This window comes from Lithobates pipiens, unplaced genomic scaffold (genome assembly GCF_037356315.1).
Source record: "Lithobates pipiens isolate NorthernLeopardFrog02 unplaced genomic scaffold, aLitPip1_a1.2 Scaffold_23, whole genome shotgun sequence".
Classification (NCBI taxonomy): domain Eukaryota; kingdom Metazoa; phylum Chordata; class Amphibia; order Anura; family Ranidae; genus Lithobates; species Lithobates pipiens.
The window spans coordinates 231,543,666-231,560,958 of NW_027507785.1; the positions used below are offsets into that span (position 1 = coordinate 231,543,666).

At 40.8% G+C, this 17,293-nt stretch overlaps 1 protein-coding gene across 2 annotated transcripts in view; it reads right to left on the bottom strand.

Annotated features, from left to right (window-relative positions):
* Nucleotides 1–17,293, bottom strand: part of RPAP2 (RNA polymerase II associated protein 2) — a 122,427-nt gene that overhangs the window by 66,699 nt on the left and 38,435 nt on the right. For both annotated transcript variants that reach the window (XM_077452918.1, XM_077452919.1), the window contains 3 exons: nt 10,102–11,020; nt 7,118–7,212; nt 4,914–4,994 (listed from right to left, as the gene is read on the bottom strand). In XM_077452918.1, coding sequence (XP_077309044.1) covers nt 4,914–4,994; nt 7,118–7,212; nt 10,102–11,020 — 1,095 coding nt within the window. The remainder of the gene's footprint in view (nt 1–4,913; nt 4,995–7,117; nt 7,213–10,101; nt 11,021–17,293) is intronic.

A 17,293-nucleotide genomic window follows, 5' to 3' on the forward strand; every position in this document is an offset into this window, starting at 1 on the left:
GGTCTTTGTCTTGGGGTTCAGAGGTTGTTTATCTCGCACCTTCTTGCTCCGGCAAACTCGTTTCAGATGTCCTGTTTTACCACAATTATGACAGGTCTGATCCTTAAACCTGCAGACTTTGTGATCATGGTCTGTATTCCCACAATGGTAGCAAGCTAACCCCCGGCTTGGTGGAGGTCTGTATTTCCAGTTTGCAACTGTGGGCTTGACTGCTGTTCTGAAAACTTCTTGTTTCACCTCTTCTCTTCTGCCCTGGGGGTTCAATTCCTCTGTATCTTTCACAGCCATTTCCATCATTGAAGCTATCTCAATTGCCTTTGCAAGGGTAAGGTCTTTCTCTGTTAACAGTCTCTTTTGGCTAGAGTCACAATTCAGTCCCATGACAAACTTATCTCTCAGTGCAGTAGGTAGGTACTCCCCAAAAGAACAGGTAGAGGCTAGTCTGCGAAGGGCGAGCACATAAGCTTTAATTTCTTCACCTGGCTGCTGCTGCCTCTGATAAAAACGAAATCTTTCTGCAATCTCTAGTGGTTTAGGCTGGAAGTGACCCTCTAACAGTGTCAGGAGCTCTGCCAATGTCTTAGTTGCTGGTTTTACAGGAAAAAGGAGATCCCTGAGAGTGTCATATGTCTGAGCACCGACCACTGTCACAAATACTGCTACTTGCCTTTCACCTGGGATGGCATTTGCACTGAAATACTGTTCCAGTCTCTCCACCCAGGAACTCCAGGATGTCTGTTCTCCATCAAATTCACTTAATGTCCCGATCAATGACATTTTCCTGCTGGGATCTGTGATTGCTTTTATCCAGGTAACAATCCACAATGTCTTTGTCTCTCTCTCAGACTGATAGACACTTTGTAAATCCCATCCTCGTCGCCACTGTTATATCCTCTGTGTTGTGAGAGACACAAGACTCTGGTCTGGAACAATGGAAGTTTATTTCCAGTACTCAGTTTACACTGCAACATGCATCTCAGGACAGTACATCTTATTAGGCTCTTACATGTGTCCAAGATGGCTACCATACCCCTTGACCCTTGGCATCACTCCTGGGTGGAGCCAGCCTTAAAGTGGCAGTACATGTGGAACCCTTCAGGTATAACATACATGCTGTAGAGGCTACGGCTTGAAGTTTATAGACACTTTATACTGAAGTGCTGGAATTTTGTCTGATCGTTTATTGATATATTTGTAGTTTTTGTTTTTTATTTTGTTGTTGTAATGTTTTTACATTACCATAAATGGATATTAACTTTGGCTTGTCATGTCATGCTGTGATTTTACACTGCATACCTCTAAATAAAGGATTAAAAAATAAAGAAATGGAAAAATAGTCACACTTGTCTCACTTAATACTACAGAACACTATTTGGTTGCGTTTTAAACCTTATAGTACTGTAGTCTACCCAAATGTTTTATTTTCTTTTGTATTACTCCTTAGGAGGAGAGTGACATGTATCATCATTAAGGCCATTTTTATAGACCAATGGTTATACTGGGGAGGGAGATACTGAATCTTAGAACCCAAGTGAAGCAAATAATTTACCTTTTAGTTTACTTTCATGGCCTAAAAGACAGACACTCTCCCGGGAATAATGTGACATCTCCGTTTTGGTAACAAAAGCGTACAGGCACGCTGGGACTTTGCTGGGAGTGAACTATAACTGTACTAAAAAGTCTTCAGAGATCTCCTTAGAGCTTTTTCTCATCTGTGCAGAATGGACTAAAACATTACAGCAAGTGGGATGAATGGGAAGTGTTTCTAAAGAAGTCAGTGGAGGGGAAAATTTCAGCTCAATAGCTCACCATCCGCTCTTTATTAGTCCCCTCTGCAGGGCACAGTGACAGAAGACCGTCATCTCTCCTAGTCTCCAACACAGAGGGGGGAAGAGGTTACCGATATCATCATAGTAGCCTTTTAATGTTAGAATGTCTTCTCACAGTGAGGGAAGAGGAAAAAGATGGTTCTGGTTACCCGATATAAACTCTCAGATAAATCTTATTCCAATGTTATCCTTCCAAATATAAGGAACATGGGAAATAATAAGAAAGTGAATAATGTTCACTGAAATTGCTGTCATTTAAAAAAGAAGAAAAAATAAAAATACCTTAGCCAATATAAAGTGAAGAACTGGGATTGACCTGCGACAGTTTGACCCCCCTCTGTCCTGATTGGCTAACTGACTTTTATTGGCAGCAGCGAGAGCCAATGGCACCAGTGCTGTGCCTCAGCCGATCAGGATGGCCCGAGGCACTCATGCACATCGCTGGAGGAGCGTGCCTTAAGCTATTAAGATAAAAAAACTTCTGACTTTACAACCACTTTAATGATTAGGGTTAATTTAATGTGTTTCAAAGAGATATGTAGACAGTCACTACAAGGAGAGAGGAGGGGGGAGGGGGAGATAATGTTGCTTTATGATGCAGAGACTGTAAAAGAATCTTCTCACTTTGGGCAAGAAATGTTAGATAAGCTGTTAAAGCGATACTAAAACACACACTGTTTAATTTACATTGTTCCTTCTATTTTTGTATGTAGATGATGACACTAATTATTTTAATAAAAAAAAAAAAAAATCTAAGTACCTTTTTCCTAATTGATATACAGCTGTTACATGACATATGATATATATAACTTTCTTCGGAATACAGAGTAAAAAATCAATAATATCAATAAATGGTTTAAAATTGCCATGCCAAAATTTGAGATCAAAGCTTTATTATTTTTGGCAATAACATGGTGTGGGCAGATTTCTGCCAGTCACAGGCTGTGTCACGCCCCTCCAGCATGTCTTGGCATAAGAGGGAGGCAAAGCCTCCATTAATCTACATGTAATATTAATCCCCATTGTGTCTAGCTGGTTAGTGGGCATGGAGGAGAGGGGAAGAGGACTGTCATTTACCACTGTGTATACGCCCATATGTGTGACTCTATATACACACACGAGCTGCTCAGATGCGATAGGGAGGAAATGCTCAGCATAGAAACTCTGCTAAATCGAGCATGTGCAAAGTTGCCACCACAGCTGCAAAATCCCTAACTGAATTGGGAACATGAACAGAAGGTGGAGCTAGAGAGCAGCAGGATCAACCAGGTTTTTTGCAGAATACAGAAAACAAATCTCATAATGACTGTGTGTGTATGAACATCATGTAATACAGCATTTATTGATAGATTTTTATGATGTTTAGTCACACTTTAAGACTGATATAATGCCAGATGATGTTGAGGATAACAGAATATCGGACTCATTTCTATCTTGAAAGGATAGCCAACACACCCTATAAAGGGAGTACTTGCGATTGGTACTATGCCGCTAGGGTTTTGGAGAGGCCATCTTAGCCTGTATCCAGGCCTTGTGTTGGGCCCCCTCTGCTTCGGTGCAATATGCAGGGTTTTTCTCCTCCCCTTTCTCGATCTTCAGAGGTACAAGACAGGGATGCCCTCTGTCCCCAGCTCTCTTCAGCCTAGCCTCTGGAGATGGCCTTACAGGCCACAAATATAAGATTAATTTATTTGTGGATGGTGGAGGAAACCATCTGTTACCTTCCAGGGGGTAAGAGATTGCATGACCGTGTTGATGCTTAACGAACATATGTCTAGCATTTGCAACGATATGCATGCTAAGTTCCTGAACGCTTGGCAACCATGGCGGTCTTCTGTCTTTCCTAAAATCGATTCAAAAAAGCAATGTAGGGTGCAAGTAATGCTTCCCGATGCGTTTCGACACAAGCGGTCATCAACAGGGGCATATCCCTGATACACTATTAATTGTTCAAATCTTCCTGATTCATGTCATGTCACTTTATTGATATCAAATTTTTCACATATAAGTTGTATGTGTACTCCATTGGGGATTATACATTATACATATTGTTGTCTACACTGATTTCAGAACAAGTGTGAGACTCCTCTGTGGTTCAACACAGGTTGCTAATATCTTTCGTACAAATTGTTTTTAGATTTTGTACACTCATTCTTTTAGCGCTACACTTTGTTTCACAACCAGTTATTAGCTTTAGGGGGCAATTACTTTTTCACATAAAGCCAGGCAGGTTTGGACAGCTTTTTTGCCTTAATAAATGAAACCATCATTTAAAAACTTCATTTTGTATTTACTTGGGTTAGCTATGTGTAATAATACAATTTGTTTGATGATCATTTAAGTTCGACAAATGTGCAAAAAAAAAAAAAATTCAGAAAGGGGGCAAATATTTTTTGACACAACTGTATTTATAAAACCGTGATTGTCACATAATCATTCCCTGTAATTCAAAACACGTGCACTAGAAATACTCATGTGCAGTGAATGTTTATTTAATATCACATTTACTGCTTTATAAATATGACCCCAGGTGTTAATAAGTTCTCCACGTCTCCAACATTCATACAATTGCAGAATTTAATACATTAGGACTTGTGTATTTCATAAAGAGAAGCTCTGAATCAACACTTTGATTGCCCTAGACATTAACCCCTTCCCTGCCAGTGTCATTAGTACAATGACAATGTATAGTATCACTAGTGAAATCAGTGGCAGTTAGTGCCAGATTTCTGACCGTGAGTTGTATAAATTTTTATTAAAAAATTCTAATATATATATACATTTTCATTTATATATAAAAAAAATAAACAACCCATTGGTAATCAAATACCCCTCAAAAAAAGCTGTATTTGTGTGGGAAAAAATTATATACATTTTGTTTGGGTACAGTGTTGCATTACCACACAATTATTAAATTAGAGAAGTGCGAAATAGCAAAAACATGTCCTTGCCATGAAGGGGTAAAACCTTCTGGGGCTGAAGTGGTTAATAATACTGCTGACACAACCAGTAGAGGGTAGAGCAGAAGAGACACTGTTGTAAAAGTTAAAGCAAAAGTCAAATTATGAGCAAAAACGTACTCACCTAAAGGTTTTCACCAGGTTGTGCAATTGTTTAGATACATCACTATATGGAATCTGAAGTGGCACTAAAATAGCAGGAAGTCTGTAAAGAAGAAAAAATGTAATCATTTTACATCACCTACAATGATTATTGTGCAGATCTGTATAATGTTCATATCAAAAGCATCCATCAGATGAACACTTAACTGTTGCAAAGGTTTCACGAAGCTGCTCACACATGGGCTTATTACCGGCAAGAAAGACTGTTCTAATATATTATCAGATTTTTATCATATAATTAGAGAAAACAATAAACTGTGCCTTTAGTGCTCCCTGAAAGTAGCATGCCTGGAAAAATGCCTAGATATCTTTCAGTTCCAGTAATCTTCGCTGTGTGGGCTGGCCCAGTGCTGTACAGCTTTTTCTCAGAAAACGTCCCCGCTAGGTAGTACGCATGCATGCCACAACTCTAGTCATTCCTATGGGGGGGCTGTACAATGCTGAATGGCTGGGGTGCTGCTCACCCACAGGAATGAATGGGGTCGCACCGAACATGTGCAGTAAACAGGGGTGCTTGGAGAGAGTTTTTTTTTTTTTTACTGCAAAGGCTGTGCAATGCCGGGCAGTGAAGACTGTTGGAATGAGGAGGAATGTTAGTATTTTCGCAGGCAGGCTGCACTGAAGTAAGGTTGGGGGAATTACACTCCGATATCGATGGGATGGAAAGCATGAACAACGTCTGCATCTGCACATATCAACGGCTTTTAAGAAAATATTTTTATCATCCCTTAAACTAAATTAGTATTTGGAATTTTCCTTTGTCAATGGTTTTATTGAATTTTATACTTTACAGGCGGTCTTGTCGACATCCATGAAAAAGACCATATTCAAAAAAGAAGGTATAATAGTGACCAACAAACACAAGCATGCTATATAATATGAGGAGGTACAGGAGGCTGATAATTACGGGAAATAATGAACGAGCGAGTTTGGGGTAGAGGAACTTGACTGGCCTACATAGAGTCCTGACCTCAACCCGATAGAGCACCTATGGGATGAATTAGAGCGGAGACAGCGAGCGAGGCCATCTCGTCCACATCAGTGCCTAAATTTCACAAATGCGCTTCTGGAAGAATGGTGAAACATTCCCATAGACACACTCCTAAAACTTGTGGACAGCCTTCTCAGAAGAGTTGAAGCTGTTATAGCTGCAAAGGGTGGGCCAATGCAATATTGAACCCTACGGACTAAGACGCCATTAAGGTTCATGTGCAGGCAGGTGTCCCAATACTTTTGGTAATACAGTGTATGTCTGGTTTACATGCTGAAGAATAATGCTGATAACTGGGTATAAATATTAATAGGCAATAACACCAGGGATTGTTGATCTGGGGAATAACAGATTGCCTCCTGGGGAATCAGGGAAGATTTTTTTCCCCCCCCCCGCTAGAGCAAACAGGATCCTGCTTTACTAGGATTTTTTTGCCTTTGGATCAGCTGTGGGTATGAGTTGTGTACATGGAGCTTTTTTTTATTTAAAAGTAAAATGTAGGTGCCACTCAGGTGAGAGTGCTGCCTAGGATGGGAGCTTGTCCCAGCTCCAAGGTAAGATAGATAGATAGATAGATAGATAGATAGATAGATAGATAGATAGATAGATGATATTGTGGTGCACCTTTGTCCCCCCCTTTTTTTTTTTACTACACAAACATAGCTATAGTTACTAACAAAGTATAAAAAGTATTCAATGACGTTTACAACACTTCCACAAATATCTCAATTTCTTATAAACCATTTTGTGTTCACTTCTCATTTGTACTATTCACAAGACTTCTGTATAATCTCTGCAGTTTGATTTTCTCACGTCTTAAAAGTGTAGTAATTTTCTTGCTGAACCCATAGAGGTCTGAAAGAATAGATGAGGTCTTTCACGCCTAGACATAGTAATACTGATGCCAACAACTTTGCTGGGCTTCCCTTCCAAAACGGTGTTAACATGTACATGTACAGCCCGCTCCACTGCCTTTACAGCATAAGGGGGGAGTGGTTGGACTAGGCATTTTTACTGCCTCCCCCCCAAACAAAAAATTTTTATAAAAAAAAGTGTAAACAAGGCCTAAGGGAGGACCCCGATTGACAAGCTTATTCCAGGTCACTGCCTCTGAAGATAGAGAACAGCATAATAGCTTCCGTTAATACTGCACAAAAACACTGCAGAGAACTTACACCTTTTTCAGCTTCTCAAGTACGATTCGCCTGCGGATTTGCTGCTGAGAACAAGAATCTACAAGTGGCAGAAGTGGAGCCCATGGGGCCTCAGCCTGGAAATAAAGCATAACATTACGTGAATGTACAATATACATGTGTAAAGCACCGCGTAAATAGACAGTACTATATAAGTACCTGTAATAAATTAAACTGGTTCTAAAGTCAGAAGGTTGTTTTTATCTTAATGCATTGTATGCAATTCTATGCATTAAGATAACAAAACCTTCTGTGTGCAGTAGCCGCCCTCAGCCCCCCTAATACTTACCTAAACCACATCTCGATCCAGCGATGTTGCACGAGAGTCTCTGCTGTCCAGGACTCTCCCTCCTCACTGGCTGAGACAGGAGCGGGGTTCCATTGGCTCCTGCTGCTGTCAATCGAAGTCAGTGACCCAATGAAGAGAAAAAGGGGCAGGGCCAAGCCACAGCTCAGGTGCCCCAATAGCAAGCTGCTTGCTGTGGGGGCACTCGGCAGTAGGGGGCAGGAGCGCTGGCGAGGGACCCGAGAAGAGGATGATCAGGGCTGCTCTGTGCAAACCCACAGCAACAAAGCATGTTATTAATATGCATTACGGTGAAAAAAAACACCTGGCATCGACCGGCCCTCCAGCCCCCCTCGTTTTACTTACCTGAACCCTCAAACTTGTCGCACGGGGACGCACTGTCTCCCAGGTAGGGGGCTCTTGATTGGATAGATTGATAGCAGCGCAGCCATTGGCTCCCGCTGCTGTCAGTCAAATCCAATGACGTGGCCGCCAGGGGCGGGGCCGAATGCCGGACTCGGGAGCGCCCCCGCAAAGTAAGCCCCCGGGAGATTGCTTCGCCGAGGGGGTTATCTAATGCAGGGAGGAGAAGGGAGAGCCGTCGAGGGACCCCAGAAGACGAGGTTCAGGGCCACTCTATGCAAAACGAGCTGCACAGTGGAGGCAAGTATGACATGTTTGTTAATAAATAAAGAAACCTTTAGTATCACTTTAAGAGAGAAGGGAAGTGTCGGAGTTAGGACACTTGTCACTGTGCTTTTGCCATCACAAATCATCAATGTAAGCAGGATCTTAAAAAGAACATGCTTACTTGAATAAAACCTAGCATCATGGTTCAAAATAAGATTAGTATGTATAGGGTGTGCAGTGTCGAAAATGTACCTAAACCTTCAAAAACAGAAATGAGAGGAAAATCTGAATTTACTAATCTCATCCCTTGCAGAATACCTCGTATTTATACATTCAAATAATGAATTTGATTACCAATTTCTACAGTGCATGTTTACACTTTCTTTACATTATCCTAGTACTGTGTAGTGTATATTTTCAATGATAACTTTCCACATTATAAGCAATGCATCAATTCTGCAAAATCATTTTACTTCTATCAACTGACATGGCTTGTGCCAAAGTCTAGCCTCATAAGTTGGGGAATGGGGAATCTTTCAACATACTGGCAAGCACAGCAGAGGTAGCGGTGATGGTAAGTGACCAACAGAGAAACAATAAGGTGGTGGATCTTCATTATAGAATTCTACCAGTAAGTACAACTGCATATCAGGAGTGCCAAGAAAAATATAAAGGAGACTAAAAGTTAACAAGTACGAGGTATGTGTATTAAATAATGAGACTGTGATCCCACCTAGTGAACAAAGCAGTCAGAACCAGTTATGCGTGGTGACCTTAAACATGTTTCAACCTGCATGACAAGCAGCAACACTCTGACGTTCAGTTGATTATGAGTCGCCATTTCGTTTGGTTGTGTTTTCTGTCGTGTGCCAAAAAAAAAAATGCTAAGTTTAAAAGTTGAACAACGTATCAATTTGAAATTTTTTGTAAAATTGCACAGAACACCAAATGCTTACTACATTGGTATTTTGACACTAAATACCATTGTTATGCCAGCAGCTAACTGCCATAATCCTGGTATTTTCAGAAACAGCGGGTGGTCCTCTTTAAGATAAAAGCAGTCTCTTCGGCGGCATCGACACAAGATCACTTTTAAAATTGGGGGTGGGAGAGGGCTCCCCCCCTGCTCATCTCCACCGTTTACTGGAGCCATCAGTAGCGGCGGAGACGATCACATCCTCCCCACGCTCAGTGGACTTAAAGTGGAATTGTATTTTTTTTTTTAAAGACATTACATTTTTTTTATTGCATTTAAGTGTAAATGTGAGATCTGAGATCTGAGGTCTTTTTGAGCACAGATCTCACATTTAAGAGGTCCTGTCATACTTTTTTTCTATTACAAGGGATGTTTACATTCCTTGTAATAGGAATAAAACAGTGACCCAAATTTTTTTTTTTTTTTTTTTTTTAAAGAATGACAATGTAAAAATATTGAATAAAAAAAAAAAAATTAAAAAAAAAGGATTTAAAGCACCCCATCCCGCCGAGCTTGTTAGAGCGAGAGTAATAATTTTCGTACTAGACCTCCACCAACTCATAACCGGTAATCTGTAGAAATGTTTAAAAGTCGCTTATGGAGATTTTTAAGGGTCAAAGTTTGTCACCATTCCACGAGTGGGCACAATTTTAAAGCGTGACTATCTTTCACAATAAAAAAAAAATTTGGGCTAACTTTACTGTTGTCTCATTTTTTAAGTAAAAAAAAGTGCACCCCCCCCCCCCCCAAAAAAAAACCCCAAAAATGCTTGTAATAATGCTGTGCAAATACAGCGTGACAAAGCATTGCAACGACCGCCATTTTACGCTCTAGGGTGTCTGAAAAATATATATGAAATGTTTGGGGGTTCTAAGTAATTTTATAGCAAAAAAAAAAAAAAAAGAAAGAAAGATTTTAAACTTGTAAAAAGTGTCAAAAAGAGGCTCAACCCTTAAGTGGTACACACCTCGTATGTTCACGTATTTCTTTTGTTAACGTATCACACAATACAAACATTCAGATCATTTGATTCTCAAACAATGTGATCTGTCATGTTTAATACTTATCACTAACCTTTTTTGAAGCACTTTTGCTTTCTTCTAACCTTTCATTTTCTATCTCTTCAGGCAAAACATATTGTCCTCTAAAAAACTCCTGGACTCGAAGTTCCATACATTTGGTTTCTTTCTTAAGTTTGCCAAAATCTGGAAGAGGATTTGATACATTATTGTCATTTTGGAAAGGTAAACACTCATTCAAACGTGCAGGATTGGTATCCTTAATTTCTTCAAAGCTAATGTCATCTTCATCCAATTCCTCAGTCTGGTCACTGGCAATAGGAACCTCTTCCTTAGGTACTGGAGGTTCTATCACATAGCTGGATCCAAAGAAAAATTTCAAAGTCTCTTCTGATTTCCACTCATTCAGTGTCTGTGTGAGGATGTCAAGCATGCTCCCTTTGACTGCCACTGGAGAAATTTTGTCCTTGAGTGCTGTCTGAGAACTTCTAGACTTTGAGATTAACCTTCGGAGATGCTCAGCACCGGTTTTGCTTACTGCTCTCTGAGTCACACCAGCAGTGTCCACCATGGCGCTCTCTGTAGACCGACCATTGTCTGTCATGTTGACTGGAGCCTTTTTAGAAGCCTGGCCTAAGTCTTTTTCCTGACAGTCAACTGTTTCTTGGTGATTAATAATACTGCAAGTATTTAATCTTTCTGCAATTTCTGACACATTTTTGTTTATATCAATCATGTCAGGAGTTTCATCCCGCGGTGCATTATGAAGACTTTCCTGTACCGATTCAGACTTGTCGAAGCTTGGTTCCGTGGTTGATATAATAGTGGACACAAAGGCCTGCTCTGGTGCACGGTCATCTGTCTCACTGTCAGAAGAGCTAGAGTCACCATCTTTTACCACACGTTTAGGTTTCTCAATTTCTGAAGGTCTGAGGTGTCTGTCTGCTAGTACGACTTCCTCTCCAGAATGGCCACTGAAATAAATAATGTGGATGTTAATATTTCTATATTCCAAGGTAACATTTTGCTATAGAAAAAGATTTAAAAAGGCATCAAACACAATCAGTAATGACAGCATGAAATGAACATTAAAGTGGAACTTTAGTCAGCAAATTAAGTCCTGCTAGATCACTTCTGGCTGGCTCCTTTTGCAGATATAGCTATGTAAAAACATTTAGGAAAAAAAAAAAAAAGTGTCTTTACTGTTACAAATCCAGTTTTACAGAGAGGCCGATCTGCTGACAGCCTTAAAGCAGGATTAAATCCTCCTATGCTTTACAGCGAAGGAAGCTGCTTCTGTTTGATCTGCAACTGCCACGATGCTGTACATGTGATCACTTATGACATCAGCCATTTGATGGTTTGACGGTTTAATTGAGGACACAAGCAAATGTGACAGTTAAGCCCCATACACACTCAGATTTTCTGCTGATTTTTTCCTTCAGATTTACCAAAACCATATAAAATAAGGTCAAACCTTAGGAGTTTCAATGTGTATGCTATCAGGCAGGCCCTTGCACTACATGGTTTTGGTAAATCTGAAGAAAAAAAAAAATTAAAATCAGCAGAAATTCTGATAGTGTGTGTCTTCAGCATTCCAGGAATTTAACTGTTTTTTTTTTAATGGTTAAATTGATTGGTTTAGTTCTTGGTGCAAAATGGCAGCCTCAGCAAGAAGAAACAGGACCAATGCTGTAAGAAATTTTCAGCACACACTAAATTTTGGTGGCATAATTATTATTGTAGAAACATTTTTTTTTTTTATCAAGTTGTTATGAGTAAAGTTCCACTTTAAATAGCATTTTGTCTTAACCTTCTCTGCAGCATTATGATCTTATTTTACATGCAAAAGTTGCAGATGCACTGCGCTGCACACATGGTGCAGGTAAACCAGTGTGAAAACCAATCAAAGTGTGTTTGGCAGGTGGTGAGGAGGCGATAAGTTGCCTCCTCACCACCTGATTTAAATCCATTCACAGGATTGTGACACGGCAGTACGGCAATTAAGGATTTAATTGGGTGTGAGAAGGCAACACTGTACCCTGCGACCTTTGACTTCTCCTATGTTGTTCAGGTAGATCTCAACCGCTTTAGGGCAGCCTACCCCTGGCCTAGGAGATGTATCTGCACTCTGCATACCCCAGGAGCCGTGCACATATTCTTCACTCCAGGCCAGGAACTGCTGAAATCCCAGCTGTTCTGATCTGAGGCTCTATCCTTCCAGTTACAGTGCTTGCACCTCTGCCAATAATCTCCCTGATCACATGATCATTCGAAACGGCAGATCAGTTAACCACTTGCAGACCACCCCATAGCAGATTTACTGTTACAGGGCAGCCGTTCTGTGCAGAATCACATATAAATACGCAATTCTGCACTTCCAGCTAGGGGGGTGAGCAATGTCAACAAGCCCCTCAACTGGAGCTGGCCAACGGATGTCAACCAGAACCCCCTAATCACAGAGGAGACACACTGGACATAGCTCTGCCTATGTAAACAAAACGAGGCCCCATCCCGTTAGCAGGGATGTGATGGATTTTGTTTCCCTGCAAACACAAGCCAGTAATCGGCTTTTCTTTTCTCATGCTGACAGCGTGTTCAAAGGTGTGTTTGCTTTAGAACAAGGGACTCCAAACTGCGGCCTGTGGGCCAGATGTGACCCTTTGCTTGCCTTTATCCTGCCCTTGGGGAACTATTTCTTCCACTCATATGAAGCACTAGTCCTTCCACTGACACCAAAAGATGCAGCACTACTCCACCATCTGAAACCAAAGATGGGGCACTATTTCTCCAATTGACATCAATGAGGTCATTTATTTTACTCCCACTGACCACCAAGCCTGTGGTATTGTTTACACCCACCAATGCCAGCGCAATTTCTACCCCTGCTGGCCACCGACCCCCTACTATTTGAAGGGAAATAAACTGTCCCTTTATTTTGAAAGTTTGGAGAACCCAGCTTTAGAAGAATAAATCATCTCTAATGTTGGGTGTCCTACATTATCTAAAAGTTTCGTTTTTTACATTTTAGAATGGGGTGTCTTCAGATTGTGCAGAATTTTAAAGGATGCCTCGACTGGAAAAAGGTTGAGGAACACTGCACTATAAACTTTTGTTTGGCCCTCCACAACAGTCAGTTTCTCATGTGGCCCCTTGGAAAAATGAATTGCCCACCCCTGGTTTAGGGTCACTTTAAGAATCTGACTCTAAACATTGAAAGGTGTCGGGACATGGAGACAAGGACTGCTGCACTGTGAATGACTGCAAATGTTCAAATAGACATTAAAAGGAGAAGAAGTGTGGCAAAAGCTCTTTTGGCCCCATTTCTCTTGTAGTTCACAGGAGTGCACTTTGTTCTGCTAAAAGTCTGCTGTCCACTGACATCACTTAGCCAATCTAGACTCTGGAAAGATCCAGACTTTAATGTTGGGATCCACCCGAATGCCTGGCCCGGCAGCTGGCTCAGCCTATCTGCGCTCTGTTTAAGCCAGCCACTCCCACCCCCTCCACAGCCCTGTGTTCTAGTAATTGCCGAAGTGGCAAAGCAGAGAGCTGGTGATTGATAAGCACCGGCTCTCGGAAGACCAAGAACTGGAGCTATCAAAAGACCGCTGATCGCTCAGTTCTTGGTGTAGAGGCGGGGGGGGGGGGGCAGATGCAGATTTGGACCGATGGTGCATCCACATCCAGTAGTATTGTTTTTTTTTGTTTAGTTTTTTAATCCTGTGCGCTTTTGACCTTATCTTAATGAACCACTGTAGAGACCAAAACAAAAGCATGTCATTCCAAAAATGATACATTTTTTATTTTCTCTCCGATTTCTAGGCAACATTTTAACAAGAAATTACTACTGACACTGAAGCTGCAAATATCCTCACTGACTGACAGATGACAAATAGGTTATGTGCAGCTAGTTGACAAGTAAAAGAAGAGGTCCATTATTCAAAGAGCTGAAGTGGCAGGTAAAGAAAACACTATCATTTTTTTTTATAAACCATGTCTGGCTGCCATTATACACAAAAGAATTGAAATCTACATCCTATTACCATGACAGTCTAGCAGAGAGCTCGCTGTTTATTCATCAGTAAGGATGTGGCAGGAATCACGGCCATAATAAATATACTAGTACAAGTTACAGATTTATGCCCCATTTTTCGCCCTGTTTCTACTACAAGTACATTAAATGTATTGAATGACATGGACGGGCCCCCAAAGACAGCACAAACAAATCTGGCATTAAACTGTCAGCAGATTTAATGAATATGACTTTAGATTTTTTGCTAGCCATATTAGGAGCAGGTTGTGTACACAGTATGTATTTGTGTCTGATTTCAACAGGTTTTGTTCGCTGCAGCTGCACAGTAAATCATACCGATCAAACAAACTGACCTTGCAAAAAGAAACAGGAAGTGCTCTGAGCTTTAATCACCAAAGGTTGATGGATTAAGATAACAGACATTGTTTTGTTTTTTTATTATTTGGTGAAACATTAAGAAGAACTCATTTTTAGATTTAGAGAAAACAAAATCCTAAAGATAAACCTTGTCTGAAAGCTCCATCTAGCCTATTCATCTATTTCACTTATTAATGCTTTTGATTAATGAGATATACATGTATATCGCCAGTATATATACACAAATTTGGTTTTCATATATATACACACTGTATGTGCCAGTAGTTGGTTTCACATATCTAACTCAAGTATTTAAAAGAAACTTACATTTTAGCTAATAATTTCAGCTAAAATAAGCCATGACCTTGCTCAGAAACTTTCCTCTGGACTCATTTCTTTATTCTGGGCCATTATTGCTTCTCTGACAGTTTTAAAGAGGTGCTACAGTGGCATCTGAAAGAATTAAAAGTTAACAGCTACAAATACTGACTTCTATTAAAAACACAATCATCAGGCCAGGGATCCAGCGCCGTCATCACCCAGGCCAGTTCTTCAACCATCTTCGGGTTCCCGGCGCCGCCATCTTGCTTGTGGGAAACTGGCTGTGACTTCCTTCAGCTTCACAGCTGGCTTCCTACTGCGCATTTAGGAGATGGGTTGCACTTTGAGAATAGACGTGCAGCCTCCTGGAACCTGTAAAGTGTCCAATAAGGTTGTAGCCAGGGTGGGGATTTTCCGCTTGCTCACCTTAAGAGTAGTAGTGGTAGTCGTGGAGGGGGACTGAGGAGAGTCTGAACTTCCATTTTAGGTGAAGTTCTGTTTTAAAGACTGCGTCCATAAACCGTTCCCTCGTCAGAAGTTGACAGCAGTGGGATCCCATGGCTCCCGCTGGCATCGATCTGCCCTGTGAGGAGGGACAGAGCCAGGATAGCACATTGCTTGATTGTGATGGGGCTCAGGTAAGTATGGGAGAGGCTGCGGGGAAATCACAGGCACAGAAGTTGTTTTTTAACCTCAATGCATAGAATGCATTAAAGTGTTACTAAATCCACAACAGTAAAATCAGTTTGCATATGCAGCATAGCATGCTTGTTATACTCACTGTGGAACTTAAGGGGTTAATCCTCTGTATTGTGTAAAAAGGCTGTTTTATCCTGTATGCATAGATCTTCCCCCTCCTGCACCGTCTTTCTGGGGAAGGCCAGCTATTATAGGCAGAGTAGCCGACCTGCACATGCTCAGTTGTGTCTTTTATGCTGGAGAGAACATTTACTTGTTCTCAGAGACAGCCAGGTCACATGATATTGACATCACACATGTGGGTACAGGCTGTAGTGAAAATCTCCTCCTTCCTGAACTCTCCGCATTGGAGAAACTGTGCAGTTTATCATGTAAGCGTGGTATACAGATCATAAAAAAAGGTATATAGTGGCAATATTTTAAAGTAAAAACAAGATTATAGGATTTATAAGCTGTGGGCACTGTGGAGGGGCGGGGGTTGGTGGGTGGATGAACTATTCTCATTACTGGGTTTAAAAGTAAAGACCTTAAGCCTTTACAACCACTTTGAGTAGGGCACACTTGCATATACACCATAAGGTGTGCAGTTTACAAATAATAAAATTATATATATATATATATATATATATATATATATATATATATATATATATATATATATATATATATACACACATACATATATACACATACATACACACACACACATACATACATACATACACACATTTCATTTTTGAGTTTTGCAGTTGAAGGGAACATGGAAGAAAACAAATAAATAAATCAGCATTTTTGCTTGCACGATTGGATGATATAAATCAGAAGCTCTTCCCCTTAGATCTAGCGCAACTATACTTGCAGTGCACAGTTTATTTGCCTTTCGTAAATCAACCTCAATGCTTAAGACCCAGGGTCAATTGGGAAGAGCACCTTTCAGTTTTGTTTGTTTTTTTGTTTTTAAAACAGCTCCCTTTTTAGGGTCTACGTTTGTAATGAAGAACTGGAATACATATTATTTAAAAGAGTGAAGACCACAATACATTATATAACCATGATCATCTATCACAGTGGTCATGAAGAAGCCGGGGAAGTACCCCTGTTCAATCATAGTGGCTTTGCAGGCAAAAACAGCACAGTGACTTGAATGTGGGTCAACAGAGCAGAGCAGCGCTCTAAACCTGGTGTATGCTCAATCCCAAGTGCAGTGCATTAGCAAGCTGACCAGATATTTTATGTTAACCACAGGATGTTACACAAGAATGTTTTTGTTATATCTGATTTAATTGAAAATACAATTAAAAAGGAGAAGTTTGGGGTTTCAAAAAACAAAACAAAAATTGACTTACTGTCATGAGACTAATACTTGTGCAGCTAATGCTCTTGTTGATGTTCATGCAACTAATGATTGTGTGCATGTGCCAGGACAGACTTTGGCTGGTAACCAGTGTGCTCTGACACAATGGCGCATCTGTGGGTATCGATTTGCGTACCTAATCCTAGGGATGGCCCAAAGCTGTCTTTTTAAAGGAGGCCCGATGTGTGTTAATCACTGGATCTTCTTCAGCGTCCCGTGTTCTTGCTCTTGTTGTCTGATCTTCCGTTTCTGACCCAGCCTGCTCCCAACTTTGCTTTGTGGATATGAGACTCTGACCTAGGCTTGCCTCTGACCCTCCTCTGCTGTCTTCCTGGTACCGGCATAGGCCAGCTGCCTGACTACGATTATTCTTGCTCCTTGTGCATGACTATGGCTAGAATACCGACTATGTCTTTGCTGTCCATCCATTCATCTGCCTCTGACTGAGTGCCCCCATAGTCTATTTACCAAGCTTCCAAG